The sequence below is a fragment of the Staurois parvus genome, unplaced genomic scaffold (genome assembly GCF_062004578.1).
Source record: "Staurois parvus isolate SC_StPar_1 unplaced genomic scaffold, SC_StPar_1.0 ptg000153l, whole genome shotgun sequence".
Classification (NCBI taxonomy): domain Eukaryota; kingdom Metazoa; phylum Chordata; class Amphibia; order Anura; family Ranidae; genus Staurois; species Staurois parvus.
In genome coordinates this window covers 20801668-20828376 of record NW_028317949.1, presented here as the reverse complement: position 1 = coordinate 20828376, position 26709 = coordinate 20801668, and the positions used below count along the sequence as shown (strand labels likewise).

Below are 26709 nucleotides of genomic sequence, written 5' to 3'. Positions count from 1 at the left end.
GTTTTTTTCTCTCTCTATGAATGGAGAAGAGAGATACATTGTATCTCTAACTCCTGGCATAGAGAGAAAAAAATATGTTTGTTAAAAAAAAAAACCAAAGAAGATAAATAAATATTAAAAAATAAAGAAAAATACATAGATCAAGGTTTGATCTAGTTCATTGCCAGGGTTAGTGTTTGGGTCAAGGTCAGGGTCAAAGATCAAGGTCAGAGTTGAAGGTCAGGATTTAAAAAAAATTGGTGTCAGTTAGTGTTAATGTCAGTGTGTTTTAGGTAAAAAAAAAAAGACAAAAACAAAATGCGCATTATTGTTTCTGGGCTGTACTACAGGTACAAACAACAAATAACATACACATATATGGTAGCGCTGCGATCATCAAGAGCTAGAGAGTTTATTTTGGGTTGTTCTTTGGTGGTAGGTTATGGACGTAACAAGAAACACACAGCTAAATAAAAAAAATGATTTTTTTTTTTACTATTTTTGGCCAGTTTTCCTTTGATAATAAAAAAAAAATCAGGAGCTATCCATTAACATTTACCACCAAATGAAAGCCCAATTTGTCCTGAAAAAATCAAGGTATAATTCACCTGGATGTACAAAGTAGTTGTGGTGATATGTACGGTTTTACTATCACATGGCAACGTTGCAGAATTGTGCTTAGGCATTTAGATTTGTTTTACCCTTAGGCGTGAAGGGGTTAAAGGAAACCTATAGTGACCGCATACACGTACATTTTATAACATCAGTGTTGTAATAGCAATACAAACAATGGTTATTTTAAACAATCCAATATAAGCTTACTTAAAAAACAAAAAACAAAAAACAAAAAAAGAAAATCTGCTTTCATGTGGTGAGTGCTGCCTGTCTGATTCCCAGCATGCTTTGCAGCTTCTCTGCTGTTTACTTTTAATTTCTAAGGACTGCTTTCCTCATAGTACCTTGCTGTCTGCAAGCTGTGATTCCTGTACTGACTCCTCCTCCTGAAACTCCTCATCCTAGCACTTCTGTAGTTCAGAAGGCAGGCTCTGTGAAATGTGTGACACAACAGCGCCTACGCACAGGGCATAGGGAATGCGTGTCACAGAATTGAAGGAAGTAAATATGTGAGGATTTTCACAAAGTACATTTACAAACTTCATGATCGTTCAGATTAATAGTATTAGGCTAGAAATGATTTAACCACTTCCAGTCCGGACACTTTTACCCCCTTCCTGTCCAGTCCAATTTTCAGCTTTCAGCGCTGTCACACTTTGAATGACAATTGCGCGGTCATGCAACACTGTACCCATATGAATTTTTTAGCATTTTTTTTAAGACAGATAAAGCTTTATTTTGATGGTATTTATTCACCACTGGGTTTTTATTTTTTTATTCTTTGCAAATGAAAAAGTCCAACAATTTTGAAAGTGTTTTTCTTATAAAATTTTGCAAATAAATATTTTAACATAAATCTTGGCCAAAATGTATTCCGTTATCTTTTTAGTGAAAAAAAAAAATAACCCAAATTAGTTTATAACCAAAAATTATATTTCTAAACTTTTTTTTTTACATTTTTATTTTATTTTTTATATTTTTTTTTTACATAAGGTCACCCTAGCAGTACAGTATCACCATGGTGACACTGTACTACTTGTGGGGGTGATGAAGATTTTTTTTTTTTTTTTTTTTACACTGATTGCTTTTACACCCATAAAGGCTGTAAAAGCAATTGTTTCTCCTCTCTGGCTGCATTCTTGCAGCCATTGATAACTACTGTGTGAGCTGTGATTGGTCACACTTGTCACATGGTACAAGGCTGTTGTGAATAGCCTTGTATCATGTGACCTTTGTGATCATTCACAGATTTCACACGTAGTAAGCAATGATGTTAGAAGTGACATCTTGCTTACTACTCTGCATGTGATCACTGATTGGCCAATCAGTGATCACATGATCGGGATCTCGCACAGAGGTCCCGTCCGACGATCGGTGTTCCACTGTGTCCGGAGGTTTTACAAGTGATCACATACCCTTTAAGCTCCTTATGCCAATGAGGACAGAATGCTGGGCAGGAGAAACGGCAGCACACTAAACGTCCCAGTGAATGATTGTGTAGGGGGAGCGTAAGTCTGACCATTGGAGGAGGGCACTCTGAGTTCCCAGCACAGCTAGAAAACTGACCACGCTGTGCTCTCATGTCTAGTATTGAATAGGAAAGCAAGACTGGCAGGAAAACCAGGGATTTCACACAAAGCAATACAAAGAGAACAGGATATTTTCCATAAAAGTACATGGTACAGCAGGCACATTTCAGGAATATGAAATGTTGGGCTTCCACACTCTTGAAATTTCCATTGTATACATGTGGAATTCTAGAAATTGTTATGAATACATATTTTATAGCAGAAAATACCATTTCTAACATGAAAAATGTCAAACAAAATCTCACAAGATGATTGCAAATGACTATGGCCTATGCAGTGGTATATTTTGGTTTTGTGCTGCCCTATCACTAACATCTGCCCCCCCCCCCCCATTTAAATTGAGAGCAAAATATATAAAGAGGGAGAGAGAGAAAAAGGGAAGGAGAAAAAGAGAGATGGAGAGGGAGAAAGATAAAGAGCGAATGATAAAGAGGGAGGGAGAGAAAGATCAAGAGAGAGAGAATGATAGGGGGAGAGAGATATAAAGAGAATGAAGGAGAGAGAGAGAGAGAGGGGGAGGAGGAGGGAGAGAGAGGGGGAGGGAGGGAGAGGAATAAAGAGAGGGAGAAAGACAGAGATAGAAATAGAGAGCGAAAGAGCACACCTGTTCGGGACTCACGGAAAGGTCCCGATCTCCTCTTTTGATCGGGACCTTTCCCGATCATGTGACTGCCGTGACAGCGAATCACGGCAGTCACATGACCCTAAAGCCCCGCCTCCCGGCTTCTGAAACCCTTAAAGGGCCGGGAGGCACCGGCGCCAAGGGGTTAATCACTTCCAGTTCCTGCCAATTCTGACATTCCTCTCCTACATGTAAATAAAAAAAATCTTTTTTTTTTTTTTTTGCTAGAAAGCTACTTAGAACCCCCAAACATTAATTTTTTTAAGCAGAGGCTCTGGAGAATAAATGGCGGGTGTTGCATATTTTTGTGTCATGCAATATTTGTATAGCGGTTTTTCAAATGCAAATTTTTTGAAAAACAAAGGGGGGAAAAAGCCTAGGAAAAAAAGAAAACTAATGCAGCCACCACATCTAATCAAATTTCAACATGAAGTTCAAGAAGTTTCAAAGACTGGTTGTGGAGGGTTCCTCCTGCACAGCTCCATTATTCATTCGCAGGGATCTGTAAATGAATAAACAATAAGTCTCGTCTTCTATAGTGGCATTTGGCTTGTAGTTCTCAATGGACTACAGGTGTGCTGATTAGCGTGCTCATAGTCCATTTACACTTTCTAAAAGCCTGTACAGAGGAATGGACAGAAAACCGGAGGGAGAATGTGATGTTGCAGGCTTCTGTAGGAAGTATGCTAATTTTTTTTTTCCTGCAAAATATATCCATTTATAATTTTTTCTCCTAAAGGTGAATTTAGCCTTTCAAATTGATGGAGTTTAGTTCCACTTTAATTTTTTTGCAAGCTCTTTGTATACAGTATACTGGAATCCACAAGGGCACTGCAACATTTATGAATCCTTATGATAAAATACCACAAGTAAAAACCTGTTCTGTTAGAAGCCATTTCCCTTTAGTATTAGAATTTTCTAAGCAAATGGATTGAGTATTGTAATACCTGAATTCCCACATATAATACACTAATTCCCACACTTTATTTGTGGTGTGTTTATTATTTTTTGTCTTTAAGCTCTGTTTAAAAATGTTTTCATCTCACTTTTCACTCTTTAAAAATATTTTCATCTCGCTTTTCAATTATATTTTGTGCAAGCGTCATCTTTAAAGAGCATGTCTTAGGAATTCTGTAATTTTTCTTGTGTTTTGTTTGAACTTTAGCACATGCTATTCATTTGGGATTTTTCTGTCCTGTACTGTATTTTATAAATGGCACTTACAAATGTTCTACTGCTCTGTACCCTTTGTTCCCTATGGGCAAGAGTTCTTTGTAATGATTGTGACTCAGGGAAATTATATTTGATGTTATTCATGCCACTAGGAACCAAATTTATTGGCATGGAATATGTTTTAATATTTTGCTAAAATTCCCATGTGTTATATTTGTGGATATATTTAATATTTTGTTTGAACTGTGTTTAGTAGTACAGATGACGTTTTTGTAATGTAGTTATTATTTCTTGTTTTTTTTTAACCAGTTGTCCTCTGCCCTATAGCAAAAATAATGCTACAGGGCGGCAGGCCTGCGCAAAGTCACGTGTGTATATATATATGTGATTTGCATTTCTGTGTCGGGGGCGAACATGCGTCGCACTACCCGCGCTGCCATTGGCGGCTACGGATGTCAATCACCGGGTCACGGCCAGAGATTCTCCGCCGGCACCCGGCGATCCTCGAGAAACAGTGACAGGGGAGAGACCTGTGTGTAAACAACACAGGTGTCTCTCCAGCCAGCAATAACATGCTGCTGTGTACTTCTGTGCACAGCAGAGAAATACAGAGCAGCATGTTTCCCAAGTAAAACACACACTGCACAAATTGTAAAACAGCACACTGTTAACCTTTTGATTGCCCCAGATGTTAACCCCTTCCTGCCCAGTGCCATTAGTACAGTGTCAGTGATTTTTATTAGCGCTGATCACTGTATTAGTGTCATTGGGATGTCAGTGGCAGTTAGTCAGTTCCCACCCAGTGTCCGAATGCTCACCGCAGTCCTGCTATAAGTCGCTGATCACTGCCATTATTAGTATTAAAAAAAAGAAAAAAAAAAAAAAAGCTTTCACGTAAACCAATTAATTTACATGTAGTGGGATGGGTTTTTTTTTTAGCAAAGACATAGCAGAATACATTTTGGCCTAAATTTATGAAGAAATTTGATTTTTAAATTTTTTTTACTGGATATGTTTTATAGCAAAAAGTAAAAAAAAAAAAAATACATATATATATATATATAATTATTTTTCAAAACTGCCATTTTTTTTTTTGTTTATAGCACAATAAAATAAAAACCACACAGGTGATCAAATACCACCGAAAGCAAGATCTATATGTGGGGAAAAAAAGAACATACATTTCATTTGGATGTAGCTTTGCACGACTGACTTTGTATCGCAAAAAATAGCCTGGTCTGGAAGGGGGGTAAATCCTCTGGAGGGCAAGTGGTTAATGAATATTTTGTGTGTGGTATTTTTTTTTTTTTTGCATATATTTTTATTTTTAGTTATTTTTACCTGGTTCGCTTGATCGTACAGTTGCAAGAAAAAGTATGTGAACCCCTTGGGATTACGAGGAGTTTTGCATGAATTGGGTATAAAATGTGCTCTGAACGTCATCTATGTCACAACAATAGAAGAACACAGTCTGCTGAACATAATACTACAAAAACATTAGATGTTGCCATAGTTTAATTGCACATAACATGTAAACATTCACAGTGCAGGGAGGAAAAAGTATGTGAGGCCCTAGCCTAATGACTTCTCCCAGACCCAATTGGAGCCAGGAGTGAGCCAACCTTGACTCCAATCAGTGTGATAATATTGGATGTGTTGCTGACAGCTGTCCTGCCCTTAAAAAACACACACCTGTTTTGGGTTTACTGGTTTCAAGAAGCACTGTCTGATGTGAACCATGCCTCGCAGAAAAGAGCTCTCAGAAGACCTACGATCAAGAATTGTTGACTTGCATGAAGCTGGAAAGGGTTAAAAAAGTATCTCCAAAAGCCTTGATGTTCATGTGTCCACGGTAAGATAGACTGTCTACAAATGGAGAAAGTTTAGCACTGTTGCTACTCTCCCTAGGCTTGGTCGTCCTGTAAAAATGACTGCAAGAGCAGAGCGCAGAATGCTGCATGAGGTAAAGAAGAATCCCAGAGTGTCAGCTAAAGACCTACAGAAATCTCTGGCACATGCTAACATTTTTGTTGACACATCTACAATAAGGAAAACATTAAACAAGAATGGAGTACATGGGAGGACACCACGGAGGAAGCCATTGCTGTCCAAAAAGAATATTGCAGCACGTTTGAAGTTTGCAAAAGAGCACCTGGATGTTCCACAGCACTACTGGCAAAATATACTGTGGACAGATAAAACCAAGATTGAGTTGTTTGGGAAGAACACACAACACTATGTATGGAGAAAAAAAGGCACAGCACACCAACATCAAAACCTCATCCCCACTGTAAAACATGGCGGAGGGAGCATCATGGTTTGGGGCTGCTTTGCTGCCTCAGGGCCTGGACAGATTGTTGTCATTGATGGGAAAATGAATTCCAGAGTTTATCAAGACATTTTGCAGGAAAACGTACGACCATCTGTCCGCCAACTGAAGCTTTGCAGAGGATGGGTGATGCAACAGGACAATGACCCAAAGCATACAAGTAATTCAACAAAACAATGGCTGCAACAGCACAGAATACGCCTTCTGGAGTGGCCCAGTCAGAGTCCTGACCTCAACCCGATTGAAATGCTGTGGCATGATCTTAAGAGAGCGATTCACACCAGACATCCCAAGAATATTGCTACACTGAAACAGTTTTGTGAAGAGGAGTGGTCCAAAATGACTCCAGATCGTTGTGCAGGTCTGATTTGCAACTACAGGAAACGTTTGGTTGAGGTTATTGCTGCCAAAGGAGGGTCAACCGGTTATTAAGTCGAAAGGTTCACATACATTTTCCTCCCTGCACTGTGAATGTTTACATGTTATGTGCAATTAAACCATGGCAACATCTAATGTTTGTGTAGTATTATGTTCAGCAGAGTGTGTTCTTCTATTGTTGTGACTTAGATGACGTTCAGAGCACATTTTATGCCCAATTCATGCAAAACTCCACGTAATCCCAAGGGGTTCACATACTTTTTCTTGCAACTGTAAAAGGAGTTGTAAAAGGCTTGAGGATGACTTGTGAATAGTTCTGATCAAAATTATATGTGTCCTGTTTACAATGTGGTTAACCAAAATTCCCTAACAGACAATTCTATCCCAGATGGCATCTGCCTCTCCTAAACCATGTCTTTTTTTTCATGGTAACCTCTATTTGGATTCTTGTTTTTTAGGGAAAAAAACATATACAAATTAGAAGCTGTTTCAGATATTGATTTTATTCCAGGTCGAACCCATAAATTCAATTTTTTTCTTGTTTAGTATTTTTTTTATTGCGTAATAAATTGATCATTACGCAAGAGTCAAAATGTTAGCATGGTACAAACGAATAGCACATCCGTACATATACATGGCAAGGATAAAAGAATAATATGTTGAATGAAATGGTTCACAGATACTTAATGATACCGGTACAGCAGGAAGAGTGGAAAAAAGGGTAGAGTAAGCTCCCGACATTATGAAGATAATACAAATATCCATTACATACCAAACTTGTAAGGAATGCAGACAATGGAGAGGAACCCTTGGACTTAACATGTAAAGCCCCAACCACACGCCCTGAGTGAGGTTAAAAAAAAGGAAATATGAAAGTCCGGAAAGGGAAATTAAAAAGAGGTAGAAGGCGGATAGGTCAGATCTAATTTTTTCAATCGGTGTTGAAAATCATTTACGAACAGCATCTACTCAAACCATGTTGGAAAACACACCCCAAAAACTTAAATTCAATGGTTAGTGATCTACAAGTATAAAAGAAGTAAAAATCAAATAGAACAGATATGGTTACAGAAACACGGGTGAAGGAACAGCTTGGTCTAGTTGATTTCTCTTTCAGAATTGCTATGCTTCTGCCCGCACAGCTTTTCATTCATTCACAGGAAGCACTCTCTTCCACTGCAGAAGTGGGACTTTGATTAAACTGCAGGCACACTAATCAGCACAACAATAGTTCATTCACACTGCCTGCAGCTCAGGAACTGTCTGCCATACAGAGGTGCAGACAGAGAGCTCTAGCCACTGTCTGCAAGAGCCTGACATTGTACCTGCAATCAGTGGATCACGGGTGCAATGCTCTGCCTTTTATCTGCCAAAAATTGTGCATGTATTATGTTTTTTCAAAAGGTGAACTTCTCCTTCAACTGATTGATCACAAACTCAGTGGTTCTCAAGTGACATTGGCTTGGGTTAGTTTGATTAGGCATTTCGGAGGTCTTGTCTTGTCTTGTCTGGGCTGGCTGGGGTTCCATTTGTTTGTTGTGGCATAGTCTCCTTTCCTTGACCTGGGAAAACAGGTGAACAATGGTCCTCTTTTGCAATCCTAATTGTCCTCAGTTACACATACAGGGTTGTTCTGTGCTTCTTATGTGGCAGTTCTTGGATGGCCCAGAGATTTTTGCATGTTCTCCTTGTTATGTATGGCTTTGATAGCACTCTCCTCAAAGCTTGGGCTGTATTTTATTTTAGGGCAAGTTTGTTTGAAGGCTCTTTTTGCCTTTATTTTTTTTCCCCCAAATATATTTTATTGGATTTTTACAAAAATACACAAAAATTGTGTATTAAATCACGGTAACACTATAATTTTACATAATATGTAACTTTTCAGAAATTGAGCATTGCCATAAGAGTTTAACATGGGTATACGGTGACTTCTAACAAAAAAATAGAAAACTTCTGTTAGAACAACACATAGATGTGTATAAGCCAATATATGAATATCAGAAAAATATATTCCAACATTACTCTCAAATTATCTAGTTAGGTTTAAGACAATGATAACATTGGGAAAAACAAACATGTCCTGAATTCTCTAACAAAACTAGGATTCAATGACCTAAATGACCTATACATTCCAAATGTTCCACTGTACCTCAAAATTACTTATTTGTCCATCTTTAAAAGCCATAATTTTCTCATATTCGCAGATATCCTTGACTTGGTTAATAACCTCTCTTACATTTGGGGTTTCATTGGATTTCCATTTCCTCAGAATTATTGCTCTAGCTGCGTGGAGTATTTGCAAACAGACAGGTGTAAGATTGATAGGGATCCGATCTATATTAATACTAAGGATAGCTAGATCAGCTGATGGTGTAATGAAGAACCCTGTTACCCGAGATATTAGTTTAAATATTTCAGCCCAGTAGCTACGTATATTTAGGCACGATCACGGCATGTGAATTTACGTGCCTGTACCTTACTACATCTTCTCCAACACTCACCAGAGTAAAATTTGGCTAACATATATGGAGTAAAATACCATCTTAAATTAATTTTTTGTGCTAATTCCCACTAGTTAGAACATCTCGAGTATTGCTAATTAGATGCAAAAGGTTTGTTCCATTGTGTGTTTGTGTATTCGCATTTAAGGTCATTTTACCATTTGATTACACTGTTCAACAGGTAAAAAGTTTTGGGCATAAAATTAGCTAATCTTACATAATTTTGGGGTGCTGAAAACGAAAATGACCCTAAAAAATGTTGATTGGCTCTAGTTTCCATGATATATTCACCCATCTAATGACGTAAGCCATTCAAAATTATGATGCAACTTCAGCTGCATATTGCGCAATTGATACTGGTGACCAATAGAAAATTGCATGTATAGTGAGATGATGCAATATTAGCCTTTAATTGCATCACTTCACTGCATAAAAGCTGCAGTATCTGTAGCTGATTGTAGTTCGACAGCGTCTTTACATTTCGTTTTATGCTTATATAGGCTACTCAGTAATGCCTCGAACTTGTGTGAATAAAGCAGATAATTTCTGCTATATCTGCGGTGAAATAACTTTTATCTCAAAAAAAAGGAGGATAACAGGAATGATTAAGAAAGCCTACAACTTGTATTTTGGCTGCAAGATAGGAGACCAGGACAAGAGCTGGGCACCACATATATGCTGCAATTCTTGTGGGACGGCACTGGAGCAATGGTTGAATGGAAAAAAGGCATCTATGCCTTTCGCTGTGCCAATGATTCAGAGAGAGCCAACAGATCATGTTAGTAATTGTTACTTTTGTATGGTGCCTCCAATTGTAAAAGGGCTAAATAAGAAGAAAAAGTTATCTGTGCACTATCCAAATATTCCATCGGCAATACGTCCAGTTCCTCATGGAGAGGGGCTACCAATTCCTAAAGCACCAGAATCCTTCGTGGTTGAGTCAAGTGAGGAAGAACCTGAAGCGTGTAGTCACGTGCAGTTGTAAGAGATAGCCCTTTCCTCGAATACAAGAGAAGCAAAACCGACACAAACTGAAGACAAAACTAGTGAGAATCCTAAGTATTAAAATGATTCAACTTAGCTTATGGCTATAATTTTTCTTGGTAATCCTATGCAATATATTATGCCATTTAGGCTTTGTTATGTAGTCAATATCACTTGCTTTATATTTGTGGAAAGACATCTATCTATATAATTATTGTGCATTATGTAGTCATTACGCCTATAGTAGAAAACTTTCCGTTTACAGAAAAACTAGAGCCAATTGACAAATTTCATTGTTATATTTGAACTCAGAATGTGAAATTCATTAAGAAATGGATCCTTTTGTTTCCAAAACTGGCAAAAAATAAAAATTTGTTGAACAGTGTTATCTGTGACATTTTACTAAAGGATAATTTATCATTAAGCAAGTTGTAAAACACAGAAATGCCCTTTGTTTTGGCCCCTTCCAAAGTCCAATACGACCACACCTTAAGAGATAATTATGTTGGACTTACATTTAGATTCTGTAGCAAGGAGAGGGTTCTTATATAGGTAAATCTTTCTCCCTTTGGAAGAGAGTGTTCCTTTACTAAATCTTCGAATGACCGCACCCCTTTTCCATTAGAAATGTCACTAAGAGTGATCAGGCCCCTATCCATCTATTTCGTAAATGAAATATCTGGTATCAGAAATTTTAAGGAGTCTATAGAGATAGAAACCTTTATACAATCATCGTTTTTACCCCCAAATTTAATAATTTTTTGCCATGCTTGTAGCGTGGATGAGACAATCGGGTGACCCCCCCCAATTGCTGTGGAGATTTGTTTCGACAATTCATTAGTAAGTTTATAAAGATTGTTGGGGAAAACCCAATCGTTCTCCAACCAACTCCAGTGTTTCAAGTGTGAGGGCAGGAACCAAAATTTAGTTTGCTCTAATAGGGATGCTATGTAGTAATCTTTTAAGATGGGAAATCCCATACCCCCCCCACTGACTTCCGTTTCATTAAGATTTTGCTCGAAAACACCTCACCTTGCTATCCGTCCACACAAATTTAGAAAGCATAGTTTGCATGCAGGAAAAAAAGGAATGAGGGATGCAAATCAAAATAGTTCTAAAATAATAATAAATAATTTTAGGTAATATTTTATATGCTGCCAATCTCCCTGACCAAGACAAATAGAATTTTTTCAGACAAAAGATTCTTTTTGTATATCCATAATCAATGGTAAAAAATTTGTTTTGTACATGTCTGTTGTATGTGGAGATAATTTTATTCTAAGGTATTGGATTGACTCGACAGCCCAATGGTAGTTGAATTTTGATTCTAAAACACACTTGGACTGATGGTCTACGTGTATCCCCAAAACATTAGACTTAGAAGCATTTACTTTATAGTAAGAAATTATATTAAATTTCTCTATGACATTATGTATCTTTCGGGGGTGACCTCAATGGGTCCTCCAGGGATAAAATAACATCATTCGTGAACAACGTAATAGTGTGTTGTCAAACGTTTGATGAGAAACCTTTAATGAGTGGATTTGATCTAATTTCTCTGCCAGTGGTTCCATGAGTAGGGTGAAAATTAGCGGTGAGAGGGGCATCCTTGGCGCATGCCATTAGTTACAGTATCTCAAACATCTCTGAGTACATTCCTTCCGTAAATACATGAGCTGAGGGATTGGAGTATAGTGCCATTATAGCTGATTTCATAAAGCCCTGGATACCAAATCTATCCAGCACTGCCGATAAATACCCCCAGTGAATCCTGTCAAAGGCCTTCTCCGCATCCAAGGCCAGAAGCAGAGAAGGCATTTTCCTCCCATCTGCCCAATGTATCAGATTCAGCATCCTCCTAGTAGCATCTGGGGCCTGGCGACCTGTGACAAAGCCCACCTGGTCTTTTTGTATCAATGCTGGCAAGCACTTAGCCAATCTGTTTGCTAATAATTTGTAGTAAATTTTTAGGTCAATATTCAATAATGCTATCGGCCTAAAGTTTTGAGGTGTCGTAGGTGTTTTCCCGGGTTTAGGCAGGATAACTATCATGGCTTTTAGCATTTCAGATGGAAATTCAGCCTTGGACACAGCTGCATTAAAAACTGGGATCATATGAGGTAAAATAATTGACTGAGACACTTTGTAGTATTCCGCGGAATAACCGTCAGGACACGGTGACCTATGTGGCAAATGATTTATGAGTGTACTAACCTCTATGAATGTAAACTGTGAGTTTTTATAATCTAGGCCTTCGTCTAATATCTTAGGCAAGTAGATTGTATCCAAAAATGGATTTATAAGCCCTGGGGTTGGTTGTGAAGTAGTATTATTACCCTTTAAGTTGTATAATTTCATATAGTAATTATTAATGTCGGAATCTAGTCTACAGGCCTCCTTCCAGACTGACCCTCTCCTAACAGGGTTATTCAGACTTTTTATGTTGAAGGAAGAAATTTTGTAAACCATGGTGAGACACTAGGTGGAGGCTGATTAACCTTAAGTAGTGAATTGGGAAGTATTGTATTACCTGCATCTTTTCTGAAACAAACACCCACTGGAGGGAATCCTAATGTATGTCAGGGATATTGCAAAATCCAACAGAATGTAAAACTTCTAATGGCAAATTGGAATAACACTATTACCGCACAAGAAAAATAGTAACTTTTAGCCCGCACTGACTGTAGATTGTGCTGAGTTATTAACACGTAAAAACTGGCGATTCTTATCAGAATCTGAGTGGAGAAATACCATTTAATATACCTGGGGTTGAAAAGACAAAATGTCAACATCTTAAACAGGCTCACCAGAATATATACAAACGTATGTGTGAAAAAACACAGAATCAACCTGCATCTACATCAGATCTGGCATGTGAAGCTTTAGAGGAGTTTGGCAAGTACCGGTAGGCTTGATTGAATTGACGAGGTTCCAGTATGTTCCAAGCTCGGAGCAGCTCAGGCCCTCCTTTACAGACGTTAGAGCATGAGTGGCATCATCTTTTGTGATTATCAGCTTTGCTGGGTACACCCAACGGTATGATATGCGGTGGTTGTTTAAAGGTTTAGTTATCATTAGTAGCTATCTCCTTTATTGCATCGTATATGCTGAGAAATCTGCAAAACATAGAAGACCCTGTAGACTGGAAGGAAGATTATCCTTTCTCCTGGCAATCAGCATCGACCTCTCTTGAATATGATAAAAATGGATTCTAGTGATAGTCTCTCTTGGTAGATGATCCGGAATATGCTTAGGCTTAGGTAACCTATGAATACGGTTTATTATTTGTTCTTCCGGGGTGATTTCAGGAAGTGCTTCTTGAAGTATGTTAGCAAAGAACCCCTTTAATTCAGATGCTTTAATTGACTCCGGAATCCCTCTTAGTTTAATATTGTTGCGCCTAGACCTGTCCTCTAGATCTTCCAACTTCGCTTTTATCCCATTCAAGTCATCATCTTGAGCATTGTGGGAATCCACTAGCTCATTAAAAGTGGTCGCGAATTCACCCATCTTAGATTCAATGTGTGACACTCTATTAGAGACCGATTCTATTTCTGATTTGAATTGCTGTGCCAGAGACATTGTGAATAGTTGTACGCAATGACACGGACATGTCCTTAAGTATTGTGTCAATCACTGGTTGATTAGATGTCGAAAATTCTAAGATGTAATCATGTAACTCTCTTGTGTCTTCTAATGAGGTGTCTAAATCACTCACCTCCTGAGAAGAAGTATTATTCTGTAATTTAGGCTTTGCTTTTGCTGGACTGGAGGCAGTTGATGAAGACTGGGACTGAGAAGTGCGGCTGTTACCTGTGCCTTGCTGCTTAGAATGTCTGAGGGATGATCCCTGCTTCGGATCATGCCTGTGTAGTGTGCTCGTGGTGCAGCCAGCGCCATCTTGCTCAGGGAGGGCCTGCGGCTGTGAGAAGAAAGGCTACATACATCTTCCCCACTTTGCCCCTCTCCTTTCTCTTTCTAGAGATTGTCTGGCTGTGCCCGGATATCGGGATAAATGGCGACCGAAAACGAGGGTCTGTGTGGCTGTAATTCTGCCCGGTGAGCCTGTTCAGACCGGAGCTCCTTCACTCAGTGGCCATATTCTCCAGAGCTTGGCCATGCCCCCGTTCTTTTGCCTTTTAACAGTACAAGAGTAAATATAGCAATGTTTATGCCAAAAAATTGTTCATATTCTGTAATATGTCATGAATGCTTACCAAGAAGGCATTAAAGCTGATATCCAGCTTTAATGAAGTTTAAATAGTTAGTTTGGACCAGGCTGGTCCAAGCAAACTATTACCTGCACAAGAGCTGCAGCAGCTGGGAGCACAGTATAAAATGTATATTTCCTCAGCTACATACAGTATACAGCACTGTGTTCCACCAGTGGAATGGGATCCTCCCATCCCGCACCCAGAGGAAAATCGAGTCAGGCTGGGCTGTGCTCATCCATACACAGGAAGCTCTCTCTGATTGGCTGAGGCAGAGGTGCGGGCAGATGACATTCTGATCACCGCCTCTGCCAATCAGAGGAAGGTTTCTATTCCAAGAATGCAAAGGTCCCTGTGATGGGTTGACCACAGTTCAGTCTGACTCGGTTTTGTTCCGGGTGTGGGATGGGAAGTTCCCATTTCCATGCCAGAACACAACACTGTCGCTGAGGCTACATACAGTTTATACAGTGCTCGCAGCCGCTGCATCTCTTATTGAAGGTAAGGCTAGATTCATAGCTGGCTGCAATGTGTGGGGTGGTTGAGGGTGTAGAAATCGCAGCTGTTCCTGCACCCCCAACCACCCGCAGCCAAATTGCGCTGCTCTTAAGAGACCCTTGGGGCTGCCATTCATTCTTAATCGCACCTTCACACATATCAACCTGCAGTGTGTTTGCGGGTTTGGGAAATACTGGAAAATCGCATGGTCAAAAGCATCATTTCATTTCCCTGTGGCTACGCTCTGTTGGAGATCAGCTTTTAAAAAACTGGTGAGAGTCCATTTAGCGTTGAGTTGTGTCCTTCATCTTTCAAAGATTTGACGCAACTTTTGATGCTTTTCTTTTTTTTTTTTTTTTACTGGAGATTGTGACAAAACTTAGAAAGGCTGGCTAGTTTTTCTCTGCTGTACTGTGCAGAAAATGATTAGTTGTGAGCAATGGTCTTAAAAGAGAACTTCATAACATCATCATACAGATTATTTGAATTTGATATACTGGACTATGCGCTACAGCAATGGTGACAATGAAGCCTACAAATTGTTTCCAACATTATGTGGAGGAAGCCCTTAAAATGTATTTCCACTTTTGACGCTAAATTAGGATAACACCTACTTTATATTTTTCCCCATTATTAAAGCATTAAAAAAAATAGGAAAAATTGAAGCTTACTTTTTTTTAAGATGCTCTGTTGTGGAACTTCATGCAAGGAAAAATCCTGCTTGGTTCTCTTTATGAGGGGCCTAGGTAGTTGTGTTTGCCATAATTAACCCTCTCTGTACTGTACAGGCAGATCTTCATTATCAGTCTTAACTAGATTTGAATACTGTCTATCCTAACAAACCATTAAAGGTTTAGAAGCTAGGCTTTCTTGCATTGTATGTTAAGGAGGACAGTGTTAGGACAGTCATAGATGGCTCGAACCTTGGTCGGTTCATCAGGGACCTGCCGAGATTTGAAGCATCTATAGGCAGGCTGATTGTACCCAGTTCGATTGTTGTAAGACTTGGGCACAACCAGCCTGTTGGATATTTCATGCGATTACTGCCAGTGTCTATAGCCACTAGCAGTAATCACTGTGTTATCCTGGCAGGGATGGCAACGACCCCCACGGGTGTGTGTTCCCTAGGAGAACGCAAAAGCTACCCAGAAGGGATTCCCCCATCAACACTGACTGACTGTGCTGATGAGGGAAACGAGCATTTTTCTTCCCTCTATTGTCTATGGCTGGCTTTAGAATAGAGTCACTCTGACATTGTTCAAATATTCTTGCAGTCAGCCGTGAGACCTTCTTTGAGGAAATACTTAGAAGGTAAGTTTTACATTTTTTTGCGAATGAGAACACATAACAGTGAGGTTTTCTCAAATTTGACTTCAAAATAAAAAAAATACACTTTATGATTTCCATGGGGATGCACTGAGTAGTGGCAGGTTTGTGAGATAATAAAAAATATAGATACTCGTGCGCTACTAAGGTGGTATTACTATATAACAATATAAGTGACTTCCTACTGTGAATTAATAAAGTGGTGCATCAACACTAATGCACATACCGTATTTTTTGCTCCATAAGACGCACCTGACCATAAGATGCACCTAGGTTTTAGAGGCGGAAAACTAGAAAAAAAAATTCTGAACCAATGGACTGCAGACATAGTACAAGCAATAACCAGAGACTGCGGACATAGTACAGTAGTACAGGAGATGACCAGAGACTGCAGACATAGTACAGTAGTACAGGAGATGACCAGAGACTGCGGAAATAGTACAAGAGATGACCAGAGACTGCGGACACAGTACAGGAGATGACCAGAGACTGCGGACACTACAGGGGATGACCAGAGACTGCGGACACAGTACAGGGGATGACCAGAGACTGCGGACATAGCACAGGAGATGACCAGAGACTGCGGACACAGTACAGGGGATGACCAGAGACTGCGGACACAGTACAGGAGGTGACCAGAGACTGCGGACACAGTACAGGAGGTGACCAGAGACTGCGGACACAGTACAGGAGGTGACCAGAGACTGCAGACACAGTACAGGAGGTGACCAGAGACTGCGGACACAGTACAGGAGGTGACCAGAGACTGCGGACACAGTACAGGAGGTGACCAGAGACTGCGGACACAGTACAGGAGGTGACCAGAGACTGCGGACACAGTACAGGAGGTGACCAGAGACTGCGGACACAGTACAGGAGGTGACCAGAGACTGCGGACACAGTACAGGAGGTGACCAGAGACTGCGGACACAGTACAGGAGGTGACCAGAGACTGCGGACACAGTACAGGAGGTGACCAGAGACTGCGGACACAGTACAGGAGGTGACCAGAGACTGCGGACACAGTACAGGAGGTGACCAGAGACTGCGGACACAGTACAGGAGGTGACCAGAGACTGCGGACACAGTACAGGAGGTGACCAGAGACTGCGGACACAGTACAGGAGGTGACCAGAGACTGCGGACACAGTACAGGAGGTGACCAGAGACTGCGGACACAGTACAGGAGGTGACCAGAGACTGCGGACACAGTACAGGAGGTGACCAGAGACTGCGGACACAGTACAGGAGGTGACCAGAGACTGCGGACACAGTACAGGAGGTGACCAGAGACTGCGGACGTAGCACAACAGATGACCAGAGACTGCGGACGTAGTACAGGAGATCACTAGAAACTGCGGACGTAGTACAGGAGATCACTAGAGACTGCGGACGTAGTACAGGAGATCACTAGAGACTGCGGACGTAGTACAGGAGATCACTAGAGACTGCGGACACAGTACAGGAGGTGACCAGAGACTGCGGACACAGTACAGGAGGTGACCAGAGACTGCGGACACAGTACAGGAGGTGACCAGAGACTGCGGACACAGTACAGGAGGTGACCAGAGACTGCGGACACAGTACAGGAGGTGACCAGAGACTGCGGACTCAGTACAGGAGGTGACCAGAGACTGCGGACACAGTACAGGAGGTGACCAGAGACTGCGAACACAGTACAGGGGATGACCAGAGCCTGCGGACACAGTACAGGAGGTGACCAGAGACTGCGGACACAGTACAGGAGGTGACCAGAGACTGCGGACTCAGTACAGGAGGTGACCAAAGACTGCGAACACAGTACAGGGGATGACCAGAGCCTGCGGACATACTACATCATATACAGTTGTGGCCAAAATTATTCAACCCCCACTGAAATTGAGTGTTTTGGCCAGTTTGACATTGCTTTTGATCATTCAGTCATCTTGCTTACATTTACATTAAAGAGGCACTTGTAGGTCAGACAAATATAACATAACAGTTATAATGAAATAACCACAAATGTCTTTTCTGTGCTCACAGCATTATCAGTTTTATTCAACCCCCAAGTGACATTCAATCTTAGTACTTAGTACAGCATCCTTTTACAGTTATAACAGCTTTTAAACGTGAAGCATAGCTTGACACAAGTGTCTTGCAGCGATCTACGGGTATCTTCGCCCATTCTTCATGGGCAAAGGCCTCCAGTTCAGTCACATTCTTAGGCTTGCGCACTGCAACTGCTTTCTTTAAGTCCCACCAGAGGTTCTCAATCGGATTTAAGTCTGGTGACTGCGATGGCCACTCCAAAATGTTCCAGCCTTTCCTCTGCAACCATGCTCTAGTGGACTTGGAGGTATGCTTGGGATCATTGTCCTGTTGAAAGGTCCAACGTCTCCCAAGCCTCAGGTGTGTGACGGACTGCATCACGTTTCCATCCAATATCTCCTGGTACTGAAGAGAATTCATGGTACCTTGCACACGCTGAAGCTTCCCTGTACCTGCAGAAGCAAAACAGCCCCAAAGCATGATTGACCCTCCACCATGCTTCACAGTAGGCAAGGTGTTCTTTTCATCATAGGCCTTGTTCTTCCTCCTCCAAACATAGCGTTGATCCATGGGCCCAAACAGTTCTAATTTTGTTTCATCAGTCCACAGAACACTATCCCACAACTTTTGTGGTTTGTCCACATGGCTTTTGGCATACTGCAGTCGACTCTTCTTATTCTTTGGAGACAGCAAGGGGGTACGCCTGGGAGTTCTGGCACGGAGGCCTTCATTACGCAGTGTGCGTCTTATTGTCTGGGCTGAAACTTCTGTACCCACATCTGACAAATCTTTTCTCAGTTCCTCAGCAGTCACACGGGGACTTCTCTCCACTCTACGCTTCAGGTAGCGCACAGCAGTCGAAGTCAGCATCTTCTTTCTGCCACGACCAGGTAGCGTTTCAACAGTGCCCTTTGCCTTGAATTTGCGAATGATGCTTCCTAAGGTGTCTCTTGGTATGTTTAACATCTTTGCAATCTTCTTATAGCCATTGCCCTTCCTGTGAAGAGAAATCACCTCTTCTCTTGTCTTCCTGGACCATTCTCTTGCCTTCACCATGTTTGTAACCACACCAGTAAATGTCTAGAAGGAGCTGAGTATCACAGTCATTTTAAAGCTGCCTAATTGGTGCTTATTATGCTTGATTGCTGCTCGGTGACATCCACAGGTGTTTTCAATACCTGATGGAAAGCACCTGTATGAACCTCTGTTCTTCAGAGTGGTAGTCTTTAAGGGGTTGAATAATTGTGGCAATGAAGAAACCACATAAGAACCATTTACTACTGTATTACATAAACAATTGATGTCATTTTAGTTGCATTTGGGTAGTTACAACGTCCTTGTAGGATTTGATTCTGAATACAATTCCAAATGTACACTATAGTCCCTAAACCCCTTTACAGCATTGGGGGTTGAATAATTTTGGCCACAACTGTAAAGTCCCAACAGGGCCCCTCCACCCAGAATATTAAATGATCTGACACCATACATTAAGGAAAAGGACTACAGCTCCCAGCATCTGTCATTTTTAACTTATAGAAGGCAGGGGGCGCACTGAACTCCGAGGACAGGCCACACCAGCAGATAGGACCAGACTGCAGAGCAGGGAGTGCACTATGAACACATGCCAGGAGCGGGGAGGAGCTGTAAGGACAGGCCACACCTGCAGACCGGACCGGACTGCAGAGCATGGAGCGCACTATGGACACATGCAAGGAAAAGGGAGGAGCTGTAAGGACAGGCCACACCTTCAGACCGGACCGGACTACAGAGCAGGGAGCGCAGTACATAGACATGCCAGGAGCGGGGAGGAGCTCTGAGGACAGGCCACCCCTGCAGGGCAGACCGGACTGCAGCGCAGGCTGGCTGGGTTCGGCGAGGGGACTGCCTGCTATGAAGAGCTGCGGGGACAGCCCGCTGAGAGAGGGGATAAGGTAGGGTGAACTTCGGTGACAGCCTGCAGTGGGAGGGGACAGGCTGCAGTGGGATGGGACAGCCGCTGGCCCTAACACGGCGGCGGTGACAGGTCAGTATTCTCTCCATAAGACGCACAGGCATTTTCCCCGATATTTTTTGGGGAAAAAGTGCGCCTTATGGAACGAAAAATACGGTACTCCTAAAACTGTGTTAAAAGGCCAATTAATATATGATAAATTTGTGTTGCGCTCCACCTAAAAAACTAAAAGTGTATAAATAGTGTAAATGCTAAACAATATATCCCCTATAATATCAAATAATATATCCTCCCACACAAACGTGCAACCGTTATCAAAAATAATATATGAATCAATATATTCTTCTAAATAAATATTAAATAAATTAATGATGCAAGTGAAATAAAACAATCAAATGTGATATAAATTGATTGTTTTATTTCACTTGCATCATTAATTTATTTAATATTATTGACATCATGCTTATGGAATTTAATTTATATTTTTGTTTTTAGAGCTTTTTGTATTTCAAATTTAATTATATAGGTTGTATTCACCAAAAAAAAATTTATATAGTCTTTTTAAAGCACAATATTTCTCATAATAGATTGATTAAATTATAGCACTTAGGTGTTTATTTAGAAGAATATATTGATTCATATATTATTTTTGAGAACGGTTGCACGTTTGTGTGGGAGGATATATTATTTGATATTATAGGGGATATATTGTTTAGCATTTACACTATTTATATACTTTTAGTTTTTTAGGTGGAGCGCGACACAAATTTATCATATATTAAGTGGCAGGTTTGTGCCCTGTGCAGAAATGCAAAATGACTGGTTTCTTTTACCCATGCAAAATGATCATATTGTAATCCTTTATGTACGCAAATCAAAATCTAGCTGCATGTTTATATCTAAGTTTTGTGTTGCTTTAAGTTCTGCTTTACAAAATGTATAGTCTTTCTAATAGATGCACCCATACAAACTGAAATTTGAAGAATTTACAGTTATATGAATACAATTCTGAAAATGGTAACTCTTTATATTTTTTTTAAAGCATGTCTCCTATTAGAGAACGTAAGAGACCAAGATGGGAAGATGAACTCAAGGAAAGCACGTCTGAAAGCCCCAGCTCTGGGAAGGAAAAAAGTTACTTCTCTATAAAAGACAAAGATTTTCTGGATGAAGGCATGTTGGATAGAACTGAGGAGGAGGATGAAGATCTGTTGAAGCCTGTGTGGGTTCGCTGTACTCATTCGGAAAGTTACTATTCCAGTGACCCAATGGATCAAGTAGTGAGTATTTTTTTCCCTTATACCCTAAAGAGACAATAGGCTTAATTTACAAAGCTGTAAAGGAGAATTAAATGTAATATTTCAAAAATTGTCAGCAAGCAGTATTTATGGCAGACAAAACATTGTATGCCATAAACTTCTTTCCCTTATTGCTGTATTTACTGTAAGTGTACATAGACTGCTGCGCATGCACAGTGCAGTGCACATTCCTGGAATCTGTAGGGTACTGGGATTAAGAGATGAGTGTCAGGAAGATGTCATTTGCATGCATAGAAATTATCATCGGTGATAGACCAATGGTTGAAGAAATAGCAAGAGAAGATGGCAGCAACAGTGACAGAGTACAGGGATCTTGCATTGCAAGCAGGAACCTCTCATTGCTGGAGGAGTGCAGACTAATGCAGGCCATAGATGGGTTGAAAATCGGCCATTTTTCGGCCGAAAATAAAATCGGCCGATTTTCGGATCGTTAGTGGGTTAATAGGTCGGCCGTTTTTCGGTATTTTGGCAGAGTTATTTTATCGGTAAAGTTTGAAAAAAATCAGCCAATTTTTCCGATCGGCCGATTTTCGCTGCAATGATGGGCAAATCGGCCGATCTTTTTACCGATAAAAAATCTGCGCATGAGCAGTGACCTGCAAGAGGAAGACAAAAAGAAGAGGAGGATGAAGAAGAGGAGGATGAAGAAGACGAAGAAGAGGATGAAGAAGAAGAATTCCAGTCCTGCAAAAATGTCACTGCAGAGAGCTCCGCTATTTCTTTGACAGTTCTTTGACATTTATAGCGGCTGCAACATTGTATCTATTTGTTTCCGAATAAAAACATCTGTATCCGAAATGGATACAAATAGATACAATGTTGCAGCCGCTATAAATGTCAAAGAACTGTCAAAGAAATACAGAGCTCTCTGCAGAGACACTTTTGCCGACTGTAGACGGGATGAAAATCGGCCGATTTTTAATTTTTTTTTTTTTTACCGTTCCTGGTAACGTCGGCCGATTGAACGACCGATTTTTCGTTTTTTTAAAGAAAAATCATCCGGTTTTCTCCCCATCTATGGCCTGCATAATGCCTAGTACACACAATGAAAAAATTGGATGAAAAAAAAACGCTTTTGGAGTGAGTGTCTGTTAGTACACGGCTGATCACAACAGTTCATACAAAATTATCAGAAGGGACAAGTATGAAAATTTTTCTCATAAGATAACAAAAAAAAACAAAACAATTTTTGTTTAATTGGTACAGTATTCGTCCCCAAAAAATCACGTGACCACCTCTTGAGTACGAAAAAAATATTGTTTTTATGATAGAAATATGTATAATAGCAATATTAAAGTGATAATCTTATTGTTACAATTTTGTAATCTCTGTAGAGGGGTCACACGTTCATGACATCACTTCCGATTTACACGCTGCTACGCACACAGGAAGCTGTATTGGATTGTACGAGAATTTTCATACAGTTAGTAGCACGCTCGTATTTGATATGCAAGTAGCATGCTAAAAACCACGAATTATCATTCGCCCGATTTTCTCCTTGTGTGTACTAGGCCTTAAGGTCACCATATACTTTACAAGTTTATCTCACAATCGTCATACACTAAACTTAAGATTTAACAAAACTCCAATCCAATCTGGCAGGTCCTTGCATGATGTAGTTGTTAGTAGATTTCAAGGAGATTGTAATGTGTGTGTGGCCAGCTTTAAGAAGTAAAGCAGGCCATACATGGGTCGAATTCCGAACGATTTTTCGATCGAAAATTGAAAACATCGTTCGTTCTGTAATCCGATGGTGCCACCAATCATTTCGAAAATCGGTAATTTTTCGTGAATTTTCCAGCATGCCTGATAAACAAAATGGGTAGCAACCACTAAAATTGGCTGGTGCCATTGCCCTACTAATAGAGCGATAATCGGCCGATTATTCTTAGGTCCGATTTTTGAAAATCGACTCGTATGACCTGCCTAAGTCTGCCACTATGTGTAAGTATGCTATGTGTACTCGCATATTATGACAACTGCAGTGGATGTTGTGACCGCGTCCTTTTTATTAATATTATAAATGATTACTGTATATTTTTGATCACATTATGGTCAACTCACAAAGATTTGTTCTTTATTTTGGCTGTTACATTGACCTTGTACTTTATGCAGTTTCTCTGTAAAGGTAGTCATTTCTCAAGACTCAATAGCTTTTCTTGTCTTGCAAAATATTTTTAATGGTGGTATAATAACATAATTGGTGTTATTTTACCTATTCGGTCAATATTTTACTTGTTATTGGGGTGTAGAATTTAGACCACTTTTACGGTGGTGTTGTGACCGGTTTCAGGCTGTGTCCGACGGTTGATTCATTATGATAAAGTTAGATTAATAGGACTGAAGCCTTTTTTTTTTTCATGTCATTGTCATTTTTTCATGTGTATTGTCATGATATTGCTTTGAGGGTATTAAAAGCATGTGGTTGAGCTCAGGGGCAGACTGACCATTTGGAAACTCGGGCACTGCCTGAGGCCCGGGGTCAGTAGGGGGCCCCATGAGATGCCCCGGTACCTTTTTCATAGGCTTTTTTGAGTTTGGGCAAGGACACAGCGACCCCATGATTCCCTAATGCCCGGGGGCCCCATGACTTGTCAGTCCGTCCCTGGTTGAGCTATGTTTTTTAGCCCCCCAACCCTCCCCCCTTAAGCTGTAGTGTCAGCGGATAGGAGTGTTCAGGGGCAATTCTTTGCGAGTGCACGAAAATTTACCCGACCTGTTACGTGCGACCCATTCAAGTGAATGAGTAAGCTTCACAACCACATGCAATGCATGCGGTTGCATCACATTTCTGCAGTGATTATGGGTTCAAACAGTTGGTGAGGAGGCAGCACATCGCTTCCTCACCAACTCTCAAATGGCTCTAAACCTTTCCTTAGAGAATACCAACAGTTTTCACTTGACACATCAAATTATATGTCTCTGGACACCCATCAATAGGGTTTTTCAGAGACCGTGTCCAAGTCACCAGTTTAATAAGCAAACAGATTTTGATGAGTCAGGAGAATTACTTGCCCTGCCTACACTGTTTGCTTTTTGGCAGATATAAGTTTAACTAAATCTGCTAGTACACCTAACACTCCCCCCAACCCTTATAATAGAAACAAAGAAACTTTTTTTTTTTTTTCAAATTTGTTGCTATTTTTTTGTTTACAGTACAAAAAATAAAACACACAGTGGTGATTAAATACCACCAAAAGAAAACTCTATTTGTGTGGAAAAAATTATAAAAATTTAATATGGGTAGTGTTGCATGACTGCGCAATTTTTATTCAAAGTGCATCAGCGCTGAAAGCTGAAAAATGGCCTGGGTACGAAGGGGGTAAAAGTGCCTGGTAGGCAAGTGGTTAAACGCAAAAGCGTAAGAAAAACTGATCAGCGTGAAAGCAGCCTAAATGTTTGCTTTTGGGTTTAATACTGCTTTAATTGGTATCAGTTGTGCTAGTTTTCTATTCTGCAGTTTTCTATATGGCATGGTTTTAAAAAGAATTTACCTTTTCCAAACTGGTGTTGTTAAAAGAACAAGTAAGTGTTTAATTGAGAAAAAATGCTTTAAGATATACTGTAGAATGTCAAGAACTTTAAGTTTGATAGCTGTGCAGCACAATTCCTTTCTATAAGTGTTAAAATAAAAGTATTCCCAAGCATGCACTCACCTTTCTAATCCCAAATCTTTTGTGTTTGGGACAAAGCTGTTAAATGAGCAAGTGTAATAGAATATCATCACATTACAGTTCCCATATACACAGCGGCAGATAACTGCTCAGTGGACCGAGGTCCAACACCCCAGCAGGAACAGTGGGGGACTAATCCAAGATCTCATTATGCTGAGAGTGAACAGATAAATTGCTCTCAATGACGATGGAAAAACACACTGTGTGGAACTTGAATAAATAGCTGAGAAATAAAGGATTGAAATGCTACTTGTGCCTTTTTAAACCAAGGCCAGTTGTAAAAAGACGTGTTCTGTACTTAATTATATTTTAAATAGTTACATTACATTTAATAGGAGAAATATATGCCAGATGTAGCTATATCACACACTTTATTGAGATAATCAAGCCAACATTTCATAGTCTCATACTGGGGAGGTTTTAGTCAACCACCAGTTTCATTGGCACATACTGTATAGTGTGTGTGTAATACAAATACACACACACACACACACACACACACACACACACACACACACACACACACACACACTATATTGCCAAAAGTATTGGCACACCTGCCTTTACACGCACATGAACTTTAATGGCATACCAGTCTTAGTCCTTCGAGTTTAATATTGAGTTGGCCCAACTTTTGCAGCTATAACAGCTTCAACTCTTCTTGGAAGGTTGTCCACAAGGTTTAGGAGTGTGTCTATGGGAATGTTTGACCATTCTTCCAGAAATGCATTAGTGAGGTCAGACACTGATGTCAGACGAGAAGGCAGGATTCACTCTAAGTCATCCCAAAGGTGTTCTATGAGGTTGAGGTCAGGACTCTGTGCAGGCCAGTCAAGTTCCTTCACCCCAAACTCGCTCATCCATGTCTTTATGGACCTTGCTTTGTGCACTGGTGCGCAGTCATGTTGGAACAGGAAGGGTCCATCCCCAAACTCTTCCCACAAAGTTGGGAGCATGAAATTGTCTTGGTATGCTGACGCCTTAAAAGTTCCCTTCACTGGAACTAAGGGACCAAGCCCAACCCCTGAAAAACAACCCCACACCAGGCAAGTACCATTCTTCTGGCAACTGCCAAACCCAGACACGTCCATCAGATTGCCAGACAGAGAAGCGTGCTTCGTCACTCTAGAGAACATGTCTGCACTGCTCAATGGCGGCTTGCTTTACACCACTGCATCTGACGCTTTGCATTGCACTTGGTGATGCAAGGCTTGGATGCAGCTGCTCGGCCATAGAAACCCATTCCAAAAAGCTCTCTACGCACTGTTATTGTGCTAATCTGAAGGCCACACCAGGTTTGGAGGTCTTTAGCTATAGACTGCAGAATTCTGTGCGCTTCAGCATGCACTGATCCTGCTCTGTCATGTTACATGGCCTACCACTTTGTGTTGCTGCTGTTCCCATTTGCTTCCACTTTGTTATAATACCACTAACAGTTGATTTTGGAATATTTAGGAGCAAGGAAATTTCACGGATGGACTTATTGCACAGGTGGCAACAAGTCAATTAAACTCCTGGGATATCAATCTGGT

At 40.5% G+C, this 26709-nt stretch overlaps 1 protein-coding gene across 1 annotated transcript in view; it reads left to right on the top strand.

Moving 5' to 3' along the window:
* Nucleotides 1–26709, top strand: part of DROSHA (drosha ribonuclease III) — a 392901-nt gene that overhangs the window by 15707 nt on the left and 350485 nt on the right. Inside the window, exon 4 of the mRNA XM_089674845.1 lies at nucleotides 21227–21464. Coding sequence (XP_089530971.1) covers nucleotides 21227–21464 — 238 coding nt within the window. The remainder of the gene's footprint in view (nucleotides 1–21226; nucleotides 21465–26709) is intronic.